This window comes from Triturus cristatus, chromosome 12, assembly GCF_964204655.1.
Source record: "Triturus cristatus chromosome 12, aTriCri1.1, whole genome shotgun sequence".
Classification (NCBI taxonomy): domain Eukaryota; kingdom Metazoa; phylum Chordata; class Amphibia; order Caudata; family Salamandridae; genus Triturus; species Triturus cristatus.
In genome coordinates, this window is record NC_140595.1 from 27,956,461 (window position 1) to 27,976,060 (window position 19,600).

The 19,600-nt window shown below is 46.6% G+C and overlaps 1 protein-coding gene across 2 annotated transcripts in view; it reads left to right on the top strand.

Moving 5' to 3' along the window:
• Positions 1-19,600, top strand: part of LOC146772284 (SURP and G-patch domain-containing protein 2-like) — a 58,125-nt gene that overhangs the window by 25,926 nt on the left and 12,599 nt on the right. Inside the window, exons 7-9 of one of the 2 annotated variants that reach the window (XM_085638937.1) lie at positions 5,857-6,287; positions 7,287-7,345; positions 8,631-8,686. In XM_085638937.1, coding sequence (XP_085495063.1) covers positions 5,857-6,287; positions 7,287-7,345; positions 8,631-8,686 — 546 coding nt within the window. The remainder of the gene's footprint in view (positions 1-5,856; positions 6,288-7,286; positions 7,346-8,630; positions 8,687-19,600) is intronic. The other variant, XR_014972286.1, reaches the window with a different exon arrangement.

Consider the following 19,600-nt stretch of genomic DNA (forward strand, 5'->3'; position numbering starts at 1 on the left):
CAACAGCCTGTTACTGGCATGGTCTTTTCTCAACCCAGTTCCTGCAGAGGACCATTTCAAAGGACGCATCCCTTAAGGGTTGGGGGGTACACATCAAAGTACCCGACCACTCAAGGCCAGTCAACACTCAGTTACAAGTTGTAGGGAGCTGGTTCTGCACACTAACTCATTTTGGTATAGTATATACAGTCCTGTGGTACCTCTAAGGTAGGCAGAGGTAAAAGTAGATCATGCCTTGCTCTCAATTTGTGGTAGTGTGGGCGAGCAGTAAGGCTTTATAATAGGGTAGTGTTAAGCATTTTTTGTGTACTCTGGCAAGGAATGTCATACTCAAAAGACTGAACCCAGACCAATTTTGTTTGTATAAAAATATTTACTTTTATTTCTAGAACAAGGCCTGGTACAGGTCAGTAATACTTGGCAATACTTGCGCAATTAATTACAGTTGAATGCAGGTTCAAATGCATTTGGTTGATTTATGGGCATGTCTATCAGAATTACTTTTCAGTTACTTTGTAGATTACAAGACTTATTACTTCTTGAATTACTTTTTAAGTTACTCTTGCTAATCAGTGCGATTATGCCTAGATATCACTCTGGGACATTTCCTAGAGAAAGTAAAATTTAGTTTTGCACAGTTGTAGTTTACAGGTAAGTACTTGGTTTTTGGATGTAGTATTCTGGGGTTAGAACCAGGATTCACCCAAGGGTCAAGGATGCACTCCAAGCACCCTCCGCTGCAGTAGGGCGGCCGGGTGCTGAGACCCAATGTCCTATGGTTGCGGTTTGCCCTGTTTTCAATGGGAGTTGCCGGTTTTGGATTCTTAGCTGCAGGCTCGGTCCAGGAAGGCTTCTGCAAGGTACCAACGGTTAGTTGGAGGGCTCAGGGAGGTAGGTACACCTTGGGTTCTCTTCTGCACGGGAGGCTGTATGCAGCGGTGTCTTAAGGTCTGATTTCACCTTATCTGACCACATGCGGTTGCAGGGGTCCCCGTGCCTCAGAGGCTGCAGTTGACGTTTGGGAGTCCTGGAGGGGTCAACCCATGGTAAAACCATTATGGTACTGTGGAGTTCGTAATGACCAACTCCCAGCACCATTTACTCTTAATTGCATTACTGCACTTACAATGTCTAAGAATTGGTTTAGACACTGTAAGGGTATAGGGCTCATGCACCTGTACCATCGCTACTAGTAATAGGTGTGGCTGCCTTATGCCAGGGCAGTGGATTGTAGGCGTGTGTTTGTAGGCGTGTGTGTAGGTACATGGCCTCGAAGGGTGTCAATTGGGGGTACAAGGTACAGTTTCGGTAAAGAGCACAGGCCCTGGGAACCTGATAGGCAGGGACCCAGGGCACATCAAGTCAAAATGCATCAGTAGTCTGGGGAAAAATGGGGGGGTAACTGCAACAGAACCCCAGCTTTCTACACACAAGTGTCTCCACATTAATGATCTGAAACTGGCTGTTCCCCCCCCCTTACTATGAAAGCCTTCCGTCCCCCATCTCACTGGCAAAGTAGTCCTCATTAAGACAGACAACATAGGGGCATCAAATACCCTCCTCGCTCTTATTTAGCCAGAGCATCTGGCTGTGGGCACTGACACGGCGAAATACTTGCCAGGAGTGAGCCACGACTTTGCCAAAATCCCCAGCAGGAAGTAGCAGCAAGTCCACCAGTGAACTTTCAGGTCCCCCAGAAGTACTTCTGGCACTGGTGACTACAAGGCATAGACCATCACCACACCAGAAAGCGCCAAATGCCCAAACGTCACCTCCCAGTCCCCACAGTACAGGAGCAATCCAATATGGCTGAGTTGGTTGGGGATAATTGCTTACGCCAGTGGTTCCCAAAGTGTGCGCTGCGGCACCTTGGTGCGCCACCAAAACCAGCCATGGGCACCGCAGTAGCAGATGCTAATCCATAATGTATTCTGAATTACACCAGCCTCTGGAATGCAGGCTGGGTGCTCCGTGCCTGGCGACCACTAGGTGGTGCACTTGCTGTCTCGTAGCATAATAATTCATAAGTGAAGAAACGCAGGGTAGCAGACGTTGCCCTCATTGAAAGTGTTATCAATCCCCACATGAGGACAGCCGGACGGGAAACAGTTTGGTATTTGGGTATTTATTATGAGCACAAGCCACTGGAATTGGCAACTCGTCTCAGAGGGCGTTCCCAAGTCGATGGCACAAGGACATTTAAGATTCACTGTATTTTCAAAAAAGAATCGTGGTCCAGTGTCCAATGCCCACAGTGATGAATATTCTCATTTATGTTACTTCCAGTATTTATGAAGGAGAAAAGATTGGGGCTGCATAGCCCCACGTTACTATGCGATACCTTCACTGTTTGACTTTAGCACTAAATGCGATCCTGTGTAATTCAGTTACAAACTGGTCCCTCCTTCAGGACTACAGTAGAAACGTCTTCATTTCCTTATAGCACTTCCGTATATTTGCCCATTATCGATAACACAGTGGATGTTCTTTTTCATTAGAGGGGTCTGGAGGTTTTGTCAGTTGATGCATTTTGAGTACTTTAATGGGTGTTAGAATGCCTTCACTGCAGCCTTTAATCCCATTACAAATGTGCTGGCTCTTAGTACAGTATTTGATGTACAGTGAGACTTGAAGTACAAATGACTGACCTGAAGCAACGGAATCCTGTGGTTGTCATTGTGAGTTTTTTTTCATCTCCATACTGTGGTTATTGCTGCTGTTTCGTTGCGAATTACAGTGGTTTGTATATAGGCAGACAGTATTTAACCCCTTCGGTGCTCATGACGGAATGGTTCCGTCATGACCCACGGTTGAGCTGTGCTCATGACGGAACCATTCCGTCATGACCACACCCGCGCAAGATTCCGTCAGCACAGCGGCGGAATCTGCGCAGCATCGAAGGGGTTAACAGCACTAACTTTCTTAATTTGAGGTATAGCACCAGCAGTACTCTGAATGCCTTGGCATTCTTTTCATTGGTTTTATTACATGAATCCATGGCTACAAAAATAGGCTTTGTCTTTCTTGATAAATAGCTTTACAGGAATTTATGTGGACACATGGAAGCCGTCTGAGTGGACTTTGTGTCCAATTGAACCTCCGTGGTAGGCTACTGACCTGTCATAATGTGAAAGGAAAATGACAAAGCGAACCAGCCATTGCAATTCCTCATTGAATTCGGTGTAGATCATGAACAGATGTAAGCCCCGTGGTTCACAAACTGCGCCGCAGCACCCTAGCGTCCCTGGATTTGGCTGGATGTGTCCAACTTCAGTTTGGTCGCACATGAAGAGCAAACAGATGCATTCACTGCACGCCCTGAGGGTGCACAAATATTTTCAGGGATTGAAATGGATGCACTACAGAGGTTGGGATTACTTACACTTACATACACATACGAAAATGTTGTAATGGGGAGCCGTGGCCAATTGGTCAAGGGAGCTGTAAGTCAAAGTTTCTGAACCACTGGCTTACGCTATCCTACTCTCCAGCTACTTCTGTTTGTGCCCCCGGTGTTACGTGCAAGTCAATTTTATAAGACCTAGAAAGGCAGTAGGGCTATAGAACAGTCACTAGTATTTATCCGTATTAGATTGACCCATACACTCCACTTTTTGTGATTCTACCACCAACGAATCACTACACATAACTAAGGAGTGTCTGTCTACACGTCATCATTGATAATATCTTTAATCTTTTTTTAGACACTTCACATTTCCATCGTTGATGTAACAGCTACCATCTACCGGGTTCGGTCTACCCTAACCCATTATAACCTCCCTTTCCCCTCCATCCTCCCCTTTCCTGTCTTTTTATATCTTTTAATTCTTGCCTTTCCTTAGATTCCTATCTCTTCCCCTACGAGCCCCTTAATTTGCCATGTTACACTCCTGTTGATCCAGGCTCCATAGTACTCCATAATAGCACCTTTAGATCTTGATGTATCTTAAGTCTCCCTCCAAAAAGAGGCATGCCTGTTGCGCAGCTTTGTGGAACAAATTTCTCTATTGTCTGTCCAAGAAATTGTCCGCTAATTATCGACTAGCCGCTCACCTTCAAAACGGGCAACACGTTTTCCTCTTTGGCTCTGACATGGAATCTTAACAAGACTAATGGCCCTTCCATTTGAACCCATCCACTTTTTCCCCTCTTTGGAAGGTATCATTTCTCGCCATCACTTCACTTGGACATGTCCGTGAGCTCCAGGCGCCAACTTTAGAAAAACCCTTCTTCCAAATACACACAGTTTACTTCGTACCCGTCCCAGGTTTCTCTCGAAGGTGGTCTCACAGTTCCACATCAATCCATTGAGATTACTGTTTTTGTTTCCCGCAACCTGATTCAGTTGCGGAGCAAGCTCTTCATACATTAGATGTTTAACAAGCCCACATGTATTCTGTTGACATTTAAAACTGTTAGGGGGAAAAACTGAACTTTTTCTTGCTTTCTCCAGACCAATTCATGTCATAAAGTAGACCTGGCTGCAGAATCGATGGTGCTGCTAAAATCTACATATGGCTAATAGACCTTCACGTGTCTAAAATGTTTTAATTACTGTTGTCTCGTTATTTGAGATTAGTTTCCACTTTCTCTAGTTAATGTCGGAGGGGGTTTTATCAATGGGACTGTCAACATAGACTCACCAGTTCACTTCATCATTTGGGACAGGACTGATGCAGTCCATACCTAGACATTTTGTGAATAGGATGCTAGAAAGTACACATTTCCATAGGTCACTGATAGTGAAAATCAGAACCTGACCACCTTATTCCTTTGCAGTTTGGTGTATTAACCCTGCATGGCATTCTGATTTGTGGATTTGACTGAGCACTTACATGGACTTGATATAACATTCTCTTTAACTTAATAGATCTTCAGAGAGCAATAATCATATGAGATTACAACGCTCAAGGTTTGTTGTAACCAGTGTTATATCTTCACTTAATTTCCCTTCCAAACATATATACAATTGAAACAAATCTTATAACCAAAGGAGATTACACTATTCCTAAAATCAGCTTAGGTTTAATAAATTTGTCATTACCATAGTCCCTATGTAAGTGTAACTGTCAAATTCCACCACACCAAATCTTCATTGATTAGTGCCAAATTGAAGTCCAATGCCCCAGTAGTAACTGCGTTGTTTGAGAGTAGGAGAGGCATGGCGTCCAAAAGGAGTCTCGTTCTAAACAACAAACACCTTTTCTATATGTAAAGAATGTGAACCTGTGACAAGCACCAGGGATGTATTTCCTCCGTCATTGATCTAAAATGTTGGAGTTCTGAGAAGCAAAAATATCCTCAGAGCTTAGTAATTTCTTTCAAGGTGCCAAAATCAGAATGTATACCTAATTACCTGTCAATATAACAATTCATCCATTTTCTCTATACATGGCCTATTCCAACTTAAATTTTTCAGATGTTCATTGCACAATTATGAACTTGCCACATTTCCTTAGCAATCTGCTGCATAATCTGCAGATATTTTAGAAAAAATTGTTACTAGCTCAAGTGGGTAAAGTTATTAAACATCGCAACGTGTCAGCACACAGTGGCATCCCCTTCGCAAAGATTAACTGTTCATCTTTGAGTTGCTTATTTGTAGATTTAGTTTCTAATAAGATTGAATCGGTGCTCGCCGTATTATCCCAACTGTAGAAATTACAAAATATCAAAAGTACTACATTATACCGCATATTTTGCCTTTTCTTGACACACAATTTAGTCATCCCTGCCGCCTAGTTCCAGTAACCTTGGCCTTATGAAAAGAAATTTTGGTGCGATATTGCGACCTTGTTACCTTTTGGCTTCATCTGTAACATGTTAGTTCTTTTCCTTCCTTTTTTGCCTTTGTAGGTTTCTGAATGAGGAAGAAAGTGCAGCTTTTAAATTCTATGAAACCAAGCTCACAGAATTTCGCGAGTCCCCAGAGAAGGCAGAGTCTTCTGATTCTGGCAAACTTGATGTTGAATCGAAAGACTCTGAAAGTGAAAAGTCAGACCCGTCGCCCCAAAAGATGAAAGACTCCAAATCAAAAGATAAATCTGACGTTTCTGAAGCACTAGAAGTCGAGGTATCTGAATCTCAGGATAATGAAGAGGGTGAAGAGAGAACCTCGCAAGATCAAATGGAGTGCGATGCAACGGAAAGCGCTGGTTCTGATGGCGCCTCACAAAGTGCTACTTCTACTCCTGCCCGCTCCCCCCTCACCCGCAAGAGAGGCAGACCCATGAGGGGTGGTCGGGGAGGCCCAGCGAAGAGGGCGTGTCCAGCAGAGGAGCCGAAAGGTAAGTACTGTGGCTGCAGTGTCCACAGAGCTTTATGTAAAGCAGTGCTTCTGGTTCATTGGAATACATTTCAACTACTCTGGGACATTACAGCCCTAACACTGTTTGAGAATGTAAGTAGCATTTTGTCCTGTTGCTATTTTAATATTCCAAACTTGAGGTCAGAATTGTTTAATAGACAATCTCGAGACCCATTTTCATGTACATATCATATTCGGGATTTTTTTCAAATTGACTCATTTTGCATCTACTGCAAAAGAATTTGCATTGTTCAGAATGCAAAGGTTGTCTGAAATGAGACCTGGCATCCTGAATTAGATTTTTTTTTTTTTTTTTTTTTTTTTTGGTCTCAAGTCACTAAATTCTGTGCCCTGTTGGCGGCAGGGATCTATTTTATTGCCAACATTTTGATTAAATTGGACCTTAAGTGTCTTTAATGTTTCAATGTATGTTGCTCACATGAACAAATTGTAGCTTTTAAAAGTGCAAAGGAAGAATCCAGTTAGATGAAATGTACTTTGATACAATCTTCAGAAGCCCCTCCCCAGAGCAGTGCTAGCCTGGGGATAAGTGTTTGGGTGGTTTGCTGTAGGGGGGACCTGTGACGGGGCCCCAACAGAGGTGTTCTTGTGCCACAATGCAATATCCAGCCTTCCTTCTAAAATATGGACAGTTCTCTCAATTGTGCTTAAATGACGAACCAAAATATCACTTCTGTATCTGTATCCACATCCATGCACTAGACTAGTGCACTGGTCACTTCTCCTTTCTCCAAATGCCCCTCCCCATGGGGATGTGAGGAACCTATTAAAGCGTTCCCAACAGCCTTAGATACAGGGCAATCAAACCGTGAAAATGCATGGCCTCGCACCGCACGCCAGTCGAGCAAAAGAGCCGACTTGAAGCCAGAGAATTGTGTGGTTGTTCATGATTGAGAAATGTTAATGTTGTCATTGAATGTTCTTCCTTCCTAATTATGTCTTCGGTTTAACTTTTTAGTTGAGGAACCAAACAGAGTTGGTAATGAAAAGCCAAGTGGACGACCAGCTCTAAGGAAGGTGAGGTGGAACAAATGTCACCCCTCTGTTCAGCAAAACGTCAGAGCCCTGGCATGAAAAGACTTCAACATTGTGCTTCAACTGGAGCCAGGGATCCTATTTCTCAAGCCTCTTTGCTCTGCAGTGATGCAGTGCACTGTATAACGGCTCCATGGTGCAGAGATTTTCTGTTAGTTGGTTGCTTTGTAAGTGTGATGTAAGCTTTGAGCCAGACTAAGGCCTGGGTTGAGGCTTCAGGCCTTAAGAGGTGATTCATGGTGCGGTAGGCCAAGGCCACCATCTCTGGCATTAGCCACTCGAATACAGCGTTTTGTTTGTCTCATGTGATACAGGTCAGTGTTATCCGTGGTGCCGCACACATACTTATGTTTTTCCCTCCTCTTCCCCTCTGGCACAAGTATGCACTTGTGTTCTACTGTTGGCTTTTGTGTGCCAAGTTACAGCCTGGTCTGAACTGACACCGTCCTGAGTAAATTGCACAGTGTATGGAGACAAAGCCTCTGGCCTAACTTTCAGCCTGGACCATTTGCATCAACCGCTCACTATTCCATCCCTGAAAACTGCTTTTATGTGTTGGCCATGTGGTTTGGACCATCACTCAAGTTTTTGCGCTGCGGTGGCTCTGCATTTTACAAGCTCTTGCAAAACCAAGCGTCCTTCAGTGCAGCGAGGAATATACCAGTGCTGGGTTTTGGAAGGTGTTTTTCCATGTTCTGTCATGCCTACCCAATATCTGCTGCTTATTTCACTTAAAATGCCTCACCTGCCTGAATTAAGACAGGCCAGTTTAGTGCGACGATCATCGTTGCATGAGATCATGTGAGCAGTATGTCAGGATTCAGTCTATGCATGCAAATCGCATAACGGCTCTGCCTTGATGGCAGGAGTCTTCAGTGGCAGTTTTGTGTCTTAGAGTAGCAATAGTGATATGGCCCAGATCTTGAGCATTTTGACTCATTGAGAAGCGGTTACATCTTCAAATTAGAAACCATTTTCTCGACAACTTATGGAAAGTTTACCCGTGCGCCTCTTTAGGTACTAATTGCCTCTATGCAAATAGGTTTCTCAAACCACCATGGTGGTCTGTACCCCTTTTTTTAATCCCTTATTTTTTTTTTACCCCCGTTTTTTATTTTGAAAAGAACATGGTTTGCTGCTCATTGCGTAAAAGTTTGCTATAATGATGACAACTGATAGTATTTTATCCTTTTGTCATTGAATTCCGCTATTAAGTGTTAATATGCATCTAAACCTTTTGATTAATTTTCCCTCGTCTTACACGCAGAAACAAACGAAGCAAAAGGAAGCTGAACTAAGTGCTGAAGATGATGGTATCAAGCTGTAAGTAGTCCGCAGTGTCTTAATTTTTTTAATTTTTGGTTTTACATTTTTATGGTAATGCGTGCATCTGTTTTCCCATGTCCAAATGCTGCCATGATTTGACTGTATAACAGACATCCTCTCTCACTGCACTGCCTTTGTGTAGAAGGCTTTGGATGGTATTCAACTGAAGAGGTAGATATTCAGATTATGTGGGGGGGGGGGGGTGGATGGGAGATCTTCACTCCTATCCGTTCAACAAATCTTATGTAATGGACTTTAAATAGCTAATCTGCCTCACAGGGGAGCGAAGTCCTCTCAACTTCCCCGTGGACGAACAGTCTACACATTAGACTGCCCAGGACCATCTTTTTTTTTTTTTTTTTTTTTTCTTTTCGATTAAACGACTTAACTTTTTCCACACGCAGTATCAGCCACTCAGCGCAATACAATGAAAGAACGTGGACGTAGTCAACAGCTAGACTTTCCCAAAATGCGGATCTGGTAGGGTACAAGAAATAATACAAGTCCTGTAAGTCTCAACCAATCTTCCCCGGTATTTCTTGGGACAATCACGTGCTTCATGCAGTGTTTTCTCTGTTCAACGCTTGGGGGAGGGGGGGGGGTGGATCTGGGCAATTCCCTTTTAGCCACAACCATTGCAGTAGTGAGATCTTTTCATTCCTGGACCCATCTAGCCCACCTGTAATACCCAGAACTGCGTGTTGAGGGTCATGGGGAACCTCCCAGCCCAACACCTCCATGAGTTCCTCTTCAATGGCACCCCAGAACCGCGCCAATCGGGGACAACCCCATACCACGTGGAAGAAGTCAACTGGTTCGTGGGCACACCTGGTGCAGGCGTGGGTTGGGCAGAAGCCAGCCCGGTGAAGGCGTTGGGGGGGGGGGGGGGGGGGGGGGTGTCAGGTAGGCAAGTAGTATAGCTGAACCATACAGTCTGGCAGAAGCGGTTGACGGTCCTGGGGGCCATAAGGGCATCAAACCTGTCGTCCTTATCTAGAGCTCCCACCCAATGCTCCCATTGATGTCGGAGTCGGTCTAGCGTGGTCGGGGTGTTATTGATCTGTGTGAGGTAGATGTGGGCGATTCCCCTCTTCCTAAGGTCCCAAAGCATGATCTGAGCCTCAGGCGGGCTGTGGTCAGGGATCTGCGTGCCGTTGGTGAGGTGCAAATGGGTGTGGCACAGCTGTAAATATTTGTAAAATTGTGACAGGTGCATGGAGTACTGAGTTTGGAGGTCCGCAAAGGAGTGCATGTGACTGCTCGCCCACGCATCGTCAAACTGAGATCCCTTTAAGATCCCAGGAACGAAAGCCACTCACCTCCTTAAGCCAGGTGCCTTGCCAGAGGGGGTGCACTCTGTCAACTTTCATGTCCACTGAGTGTGCCGCAGTACGGCCCGCCAGACCAGCAGCACAGAGCACGTCACGTCTGGCAGTCAGGGTGGAATGGGGTCCCCGTATAGCATAGATTTTAATGTCGGTCAGATCCAGTGCGTTCAGCTCAAGCCTGTAGGGTGGGTTGGACCAACCTCCGTTAAACTTCCGTTTGTGACTTCTTTGCACCCAGTGTTGGATAAGGGGATAGTTCTTAACATTAAGACTAAGATTTTTAACTAGGTGTCATTTTGGTCTTCAAATGGATCACAGTTGAGGAGATTGTGGTGTTCTACGGAAGACGTTCTCACCTACTATGTGATGCTGGAGTTTCTTAAGGCTTTTGGCTGGTACAGAGGGCCGATCACCATTCTAAATGGATTTAGACACTGTGCTTTAAGACTCTGCTAAAGAGGCAAGATCAGAGCCTAGGTCATCCACATTTACGGGTGCCAGGCACTGACCGCTTGAATAAAAGGCTGGCCATCTAGGAGGAATCCTCTGGGATAACTGTAGGGACACCCTGTCCCTAATGTCGGACACCCAGGGCATGGTGTAACGCCTCCTGCGCCACAGCCTTAACCATGGCTCCCCCCTGGTCTCTACACAGCTCCTACACATGCCTAAAAGCATGCCCCGGTGTGCAGCAGAAAAGCAGCTAGTGAAAACCAGGAGTTCGAGGCATATGAGCTGCAGATTGTACACTTAGCATAGGTCGCCATCTGGTGTTGGGCCCGGATGTTTGCAGTTTGTTTTTCTTCTTGGACCGTCTTTGGAAGTCACGAGTTTGGTGACTCCTCCTTCGGTCCGTACTGCGCATGGGCTTCGGCTCCATCCTCAGAGTGTTTTTTTCCGCCATCGGGCTCGGATGTGATCCTTCGTACTCCGGCTTCGAACTTCTACGGTTCCAGCCTCGACGGAAAATCCTCGATTCTTCGAGTTCCTTCATCATCTTCATCTCTCGAAGCGGCACTTTTTCCATCCCGTACATCGACACCGGCCTTCGGGCCCTCCGCGACTCCGGTCCCGGCCGATGGAAAGGACTCCGTTTAAAAAGTGCCCAAAATGTGGGTCTAAATTTCCCCACACCGACCTCCATCAGGTGTGTAACCTTTGCCTCTCTCCGGAACACGAGGCTCGAGACTGCCCCGCCTGCAAGTCTTTTCGATCGAAGAAAACGATCCGAGATCGAAAGGCTCGACGCACCATGGCGCACTCATCCTCGACAGTTCCACCGGACATCTTCGGGGCAGACACACACCGAACTGGGAGAAGACATCGTCAGCGCTTCCGAGGCCGACGACTCCGACCTGGAGGACGTAACACCAGGACAGCGGGCCGTGAGTACAATGCCCCCTCCCAGCCCCGCACCGAAAACCAAAGAGACTCCGGTTACTCCCTCGCCTGCCGGCCTGGGCAAAACCAAAACCAAAGCCTCGATCACCCCACCTTCGGGCCCGGTGTCGAAGCACTCAAAGTCTCACGGCAGCTCGGGATCGAGCCAGCCGACGCCCGGTGCCGATAAACACCACTCTGCACCGAAGCCTGCAAAATCCAGCTCGACTCCGAAACCACCGGTGCCGAAGCCTGGACACTCGGCGCCGACCAAACACAAACAGAAATCGGTCGGCACCGACGCTCCGGCGCCGAAACAGCATTCGACGCCGAAACACACGGAGACCTCCAAAAAGCAGGGCGTACACAGAACATCGAAACCTCCGGTTCCGAAATCGCCGGTGCCGACAGACGACTCGGCGCCATTGGCTCTGTTTACACCAGACCCTTTACAAAAGACTTTGTCCAGAGATCCAAAGACTGGCCTTTTGACTGTGATTACTAAGAAGCGTCGCCTTGAGGCTCCGGCTCCTCCTCCTCCACCCAAAAAGAGGGACTCAGCTACTTCTCCCCTTAGAGTACCCTCCCCACTGCCACCCCCCCTCCCACCACCACCCCCTCCACCTTTACCTCACTACGATCCGGCCCCATCCCCAGACCCGGATGACGGGGACCCGGACAATGACCCAGGGGACGCCCCAATGGATCCCACTCCACCAGGGACCCCAGATCCATGGGAGGATTATAATAACCCTGATGTACCCAATGTACCTCAAGACGACCTATACCCATCAAGGCCGTCTCCTCCAGAGGACTCTTTAGGGTTTCACCATTTAGTGCAGAGAGCAGCACACTACCATGGGGTGGACATGCACACGGAACCAGTGGAAGAAGACTTCCTACTGGATACATTTGATTTACAAGATCGTTCCACTGCTATTTTACCCATGCTTAAGGGTGTCACCAAGCACGCTACAGAGGTATTCAAAGACCCTGTCAGAGCCAGAGTACTAAACCCTAGAATAGAGAAGAAGTACAAGGCGGCACCCACAGACCCTGCATACATCAAGGACCCTGCTCCTCTAGATTCCCTAGTTGTCTCCACAGCTAGAAAGAGGGCTAACTCCCAATCCTCAGGAGATGCCCCACCACCAGACAAGGAATCTAAACTTCTGGACGCGTCTGGTAAACGCACCGCCTACCAGGCTGCAAACATGTGGCGCATTGCAAATACACAAGCACTGCTGGCGCGATATGATAGAGCACACTATGATGAATTAGAGGCTCTTATGCAGCACCTTCCAGAGAAATACAAACGCCAAGCTCATGACCTGATACAGGAGGGCAAACTAATCACAAACACCTCCATTAAGTGTGCCCTCGATGCAGCAGACACTGCTTCTAGAGCCATAAACACCAGTGTCCTGCTTCGACGCCATGCCTGGCTCAGGATATCAGGGTTCAAGCCTGAGGTCCAGACATCAATACTTAATCACACCTTTGACCAGCAAACACTCTTTGGCCCAAAGGTAGACGAAGCGCTCGAAAAAATGAAGAAAGATACAGACACAGCGAAGTCTATGGGAGCGCTCCAGACCCAAGCCTCTAAGCGTTCCTTTCGACGCTCGTCCTTTCGTGGCACAGGTAGAGGCTCCTCCACCGATAATGCCTCTACCTCCTACAAATCCCCTCCTCAAAATACCTTTTCAAAGGGCAACCAAAGAGGTGGTTACAGAGGCAACAACAATAAGGGCAGGGGCAAAACCAACAATACCCGTTCTGCCACCCCACCCGCACAATGACTCCCCTTCGCTCCCCCCAGACCATTCCACTCCGGTCGGGGGCAGACTACAAGATTTTATCCACGTATGGGAGTCCATAACATCGGACAAATGGGTGACCCAAATCATTCGGTCAGGGTACTGCCTCGAGCTAACATCTACCCCACCCAATATCCCACCAAGGCACCGTCCAATGTCCCAAGAGCATTCCACACTGCTCAAACAAGAGGTACTCTCGCTCCTCCAGAAACACGCCATAGAGCAGGTACCCGACAATCAACGAAATCTAGGGGTCTACTCCCTATATTTCTTAATCCCAAAGAAAGACGAGACCCTCAGACCCATTCTGGATCTCCGGCCTCTAAATGCCTACATACATTCAGACCACTTTCACATGGTCACCTTACAACAAGTCCTCCCACTCCTCTGCCAGGGAGACTTTCTCACAACACTGGATCTGAAAGACGCGTACTTTCACATTCCAATACACCCCTCTCACAGAAAATACCTCCGGTTCGTGGTGGACGGGCAACATTACCAATTCAAGGTTCTCCCCTTCGGGGTCACCACTGCACCACGGGTGTTTACCAAATGCCTAGCAGTAGTAGCAGCACACCTCAGACGTCAACATGTTCACGTCTTCCCTTACTTAGACGACTGGCTCATAAAAGCCGCGTCCTACCACCAATGCGTGCAACATACAAACAGCACCATCCATCTGCTTCATCAGCTAGGCTTCACGGTGAACTACCAAAAGTCCCACCTCATACCATCTCACACAAAGCAATATCTCGGGGCCACCATAGACACCTCAAAAGGTATTGCCTATCCAAACTCAGCCAGAATCACAAGCATTCTAGCCTTACGCAAAATATTCCTTCCTCAACACTCTCTACCAGCAAGAGTGTTTATGAAGCTCATAGGGATGATGGCGTCTTGCATCTTCATAGTGCCCCATGCAAGACTCCACATGCGTCCACTTCAGGAGTGCCTAGCACAACAGTGGAACCAGGCCCAGGGTCAGCTGACGGATCTGGTGTTGGTGGACGGCCGCACACATCACTCTCTGCAGTGGTGGAACACCACAAACCTTTCCAAGGGACGGCCGTTCCTGGACCCGGTTCCCCAAGTGACTCGTAACAGCGGACGCATCGCTCTCCGGCTGGGGAGCGCACCTCTTACACCTCACAATGCAAGGTCTATGGACGCCACAGCAAAAAACGCTCCACATCAACCATCTGGAGCTTTTGGCGATCTTTCTAGCCCTAAAATCTTTCCAAAAGCAGATTTCAGGCAAAGCAGTCCTCATTCGCACAGACAACATGACTGCGATGTATTATATACAGAAACAGGGGGGGACACACTCTCCCCAGCTCTCCCGCTTAGCCCAGAGCATATGGAGATGGGCAATTCCCCAAAACATTTTTCTCCTGGCACATGTTCCAGGCGTACAAAACACCATAGCAGATCTGCTCAGCAGACAGACTCAACAACTACACGAATGGGAACTGCATCCACAAGTTCTTCACCCATTCTTCCGACAGTGGGGGCATCCTCAAATAGACCTCTTCGCCACCCACGAAAACAAAAAATGCCCAAGCTTCGCCGCCAGATACCCACACCCATTGTCCAAGGGCAATGCGATATGGATGAACTGGTCAGGCAGATTTGCATACGCCTTTCCACCTCTCCCACTAATTCCATTAGTGGTCAGGAAACTACAACAGCACTCCCTCACACTCATTCTGGTAGCTCCGACGTGGGCCAGACAGCCGTGGTACACCACGCTACTACAACTATCAGTGGTACCACATCAAAAACTGCACCTTTCCCCATGCCTCCTAACCCAGAACCATGGAGAAATCAGGCACCCGGACCCAGCTCAGCTCAACCTGGCGATCTGGCTCCTGAAATCTTAGAATTCGGGTACCTTAACCTTCCCCCTGATTGCATGAACATCATCATGGAAGCCAGACGTCCTACCACTAGAGCATGCTATGCCGCAAAGTGGAAAAGATTTGTAATGTACTGCCGTAACAATACAATCAACCCTCTAGATGCATCCATACAACACATCATATGCTATCTGCTCCATCTTCACAGGTGTAACCTGGCGTATTCATCCATACGCCTACACCTAGCAGCGATCGCTGCCTATCTACAAAACAGACAGCATTTGTCACTCTTCAGAGTGCCCGCTATTAAAGCCTTCATGGAAGGCCTCAAACGAGTAATTCCTCCCAGGGCACCACCCTCCCCTGTATGGAATCTAAATTTGGTCCTTACACGACTAATGGGTCCGCCCTTCGAACCAATGCACAAATGTGAGCTACAATTTCTCACCTGGAAAACAGCTTTCCTTGTAGCTATCACTTCCCTTAGAAGGGTTGGTGAAATACAAGCGTTCACCATACAGGAACCTTACATACAAATGCATCACAGCAAGGTCATACTTCGAACTAATCCGAAGTTCCTGCCCAAAGTCATTACCCCCTTCCACCTCAATCAATCAGTGGAATTACCTGTCTTCTTTTCGCAACCCCAATCTGTTGCGGAAAGGGCCTTACACACACTAGATGTGAAAAGAGCGTTGCTATATTACATACAAAGAACGCAACCCTTCAGGAAGACCAAACAGTTGTTCGTTTCCTTTTCTCCACCACATAAAGGCAACCCCATCTCAAAATCAGGGATAGCTAGGTGGATTGTAAAATGCATACAAATTTGCTATCAGAAGGCAAAGAGAACATTATCTGTTCCCCCTAAAGCCCACTCTACAAGAAAGTTAGGGGCTTCTATGGCTTTTCTAGGGAATATACCCTTAGATGACATATGCAAGGCAGCCACATGGTCTACACCGCACACATTCACAAAACACTACTGTGTAGATGTGCATTCCCAGCAGCAAGCTAGGGTGGGCCAGGCTGTACTAAAAACACTCTTTCAAACAGCTGCAACGGATACCGGTGGTCGCCGCTAAGGTTGGGTACTGCTATATAATCTATGCTAAGTGTACAATCTGCAGCTCATATGCCTCGAACGGAATATGCTACTTACCAGTATGCATCTGTTCTTGGCATGTAGAGCTGCAGAGTTGTACACGCCCACCCGCCTCCCCGGCTACCTGTATCCGTTCCAGTCCATCTTATTTAGATACAACACACATGGGTTTCTCACTGTTATTACTACGCTCCATCATTTCCCTGTTGGCGAAAAACAATCTGAGGATGGAGCCGAAGCCCATGCGCAGTACGGACCGAAGGAGGAGTCACCAAACTCGTGACTTCCAAAGACGGTCCAAGAAGAAAAACAAACTGCAAACATCCGGGCCCAACACCAGATGGCGACCTATGCTAAGTGTACAACTCTGCAGCTCTACATGCCAAGAACAGATGCATACTGGTAAGTAGCATATTCCTTCCCGGGGGCACTGTGCAGTAGAGGTCAGGTTGCACCAGTCGGTGGTGTTGCACTTTGCAAAGCATATGTGACATACCCCTTCCAGTCAAATCTACATTAGTGCTGATGCTGGGAAACATTTTGCAAGTGGGGCAGCAATACAATGGTGTATAACCAGCTAGTCTGCCCATGGTATGATCGAAACATTGGGAATATATAGAACAACTTAAAAAGCATCATCTTGGAGACTACAGGGAGAACGACGGGGAGCTGGGGCAGAAAGGAAAACATCTTAAGTGCTTCCAGAGGTCCTTGGTAGCACGATTCTCCAGACTTTAGTGGCACTGGTGCAATCTCAAAGTCCCTTTTGTTGAGGATTGTGTTTTTCAGCTCTTGGGGGTGGACGCCATGCTGGAGAAAACAAATTACGGACCCATCAACTAACTAAACCGATAACAAGAGACTCTAAGCCAGGAGTCCTTTCAAAGCATAGGGTTTGGGGACCACAGCAGTGGGCAAGGTCGAGGTGGCTTGGGATAGCCCACCCCCACCGCTAAACAGCGACAGGCCGGGGTGGGGGGGGGGGGGGGCTTGATTGCCTCCTAGCCATAGAAACAAATGGATAATTGGGCTGCTGCTGTAAACCATCAGACTGCTCAACAGCAGGTTCTGGATGATAACTGTACAGCATTATTATGTACAAACAAAAATAAACACATTGGACTCCTTCAGCTGGCAGCAATACAGATGGCAATCCTTGTGGAGCTGGACATGATCACCCTATATTACATTCTGAAACCAGGTTGAGGGAGATGAACTTACCTCAGTGGTCTGCCCTTGTTCAAAAGGGCTTGGACTGGGCAATTTACAGTCTGATACAGCTGTGCATGGTTCTGGTGGGGGTAGACTACTACTTTGGGAGCTATTGGTGTTGTGGGGCAGTTCAGTCTGAGGTAGTCTTGGTCCTGCTGCATTGAGGGATGCTGAATTCTAAGCCATGACTCTTCATGATAATAATTGCTTTGTAGCTGTAAATAACCATGTTTTTTAAAAATGTTATAATCCTTTGTATTGGGTATCAGCCACAAATGGAAGTGCCCTCTTGTGAAGTCACGTTGGGTATATAGAATGGAGGGGGCTGGGTGAGCTTTTAATTCACCGGGGGGTATCTACAAGGGACTCCTGTAAGATCACGTCTGCTTGAATATTGTAGATGGTTTAATACATTCAGACGTGACTAAGACTCCCATGCAATACCCAATTTATGGTTTGTTTGTTATTTGATGGTAGTTACAGGTTCTAGTGCATGTTTTAAGTCTCCTAGACACCGTTCCTTGCTTACCCATGGTCTTCTGTAGATGACAGATTGTGCCTCCGTCGTAGAGCTTCGCCGGTGGCCATAGTTTTATATAGATGCAAGAAAGGCATTTGTCTAGACCTGAAGTAAATACTACATTATTTCTTCAGTCTGATGTCCCTTTAGGTCAGTCGTAGTTGGCAAACTACACAAAGCAGTTGGGTCTCACTGAGATGTTCTAGCTTTGAGTAATCGCTGCAGAAAGTGCAACAAACTGCAGAAATGGATGTTTGCTGCAAGGGCCTGGAAATATCAACTAATCCTGAAATGATATGGAGCTTATGCAAGCCAAAATAAGTTGAGGGCACCAAAGAAGAGTCGAGCTCCACACCACAGTGAGAAAAATGTTGTGAATGAGTGGGTTTGTGGTTGCCCTTGCAGCAGACAGTCTTGCACATGAGATCACCTACGCCCTGTACTGAAGTTGCAATGGTAGTGAAACCGCATAGATGATGATCTTAGTGACTCTTACTCACATTAAAATCCCATGTGAAAATAAACACCCCTACTACTTTTTAACTAAGCAGCACAACAGGAATGGAGCAGACGTGCAAGAGGAAGAAAACCTGCATTCCTTGGAGTACTGAAAATAAAATGTTTCCCTGAATTTAGTAGGTGGAAGGGTACACTTTGGATCTCGAGATACCACTTTCCGTAATCCCTTTAATAGAATACAGTGGACATTAGATTGCTGAAGATTCCGGCCATGTTTGTGGAAATTAATGATCAGTTATGAAAGGTACCTGAGAAACAAAAAATTATGAATGGTCTTATGATGACCACCTTACTCACCAGAATGATGACACTGCCACATTTCCTTTCTGCGCACAGTAGGACTATTTTATCCCCGCTTAACTGACCAGTAATGGTATCATTCATGTGAAGTGGTCTCGTTGTGACTGGCCTGTCTCTACCTAATGTTTTTTAGGCTGCAGTGTTTGGCGGGTCACGTTACCCCTTTCAGACGGATTGTTTACTTATGCAATATGTTGAGGGAAAATAAATCGTATGCTAAAGCTCCACAGCTTTTCCATGATGGCTGCTCCTTTTTTTAACGGATGGCATTGGAAATGTATGTCATAAATGGATCTCTGCTGTGAGGTATGGCACAACATACTAATGGTCATTATTAGGGCAGTCCGCGAGATACCACCCTGGGGAATTTGCTGAATTTAAATGAGGCATAGTTAATTGTGACAACCAGAGGCCCTATCTCAATTGCTGATTTTAAGTAGCAGCCTTTAGCCTAAAAAACATCCAGCATTTTATCCTTCATGGTAACATTTTGACATCAAATAGCTGGAGTGCCTTACTTGTCCCATCAGAATAATCTAGACCTTATGGGCATAGCTACTATGAGCACAGAATATATGCTTTTACTGGACCCTGGTTTCTGATATGTCAGAACAATGGTGACATTCCATAGCTTTCTGTAACCCAATGTTTACCAATGTGAGGCCTGCTAAAGAATGGAGCCCACCTGCTTTTTATGACTGAACAATCCCTCCTTTACTGCTCTGCCGTCTAATGCCCATTACCTTGGAAAAACAAATCCTGGCTTGCTAAATCTCCTACCAGTTCAAATCTTCTCAACCTCTTTGAAGACCCAACAAAATGGAAAGTTGAGGTGCAGTTTAGAGACTTGTGTTGAGCATGTTGCTCCGCT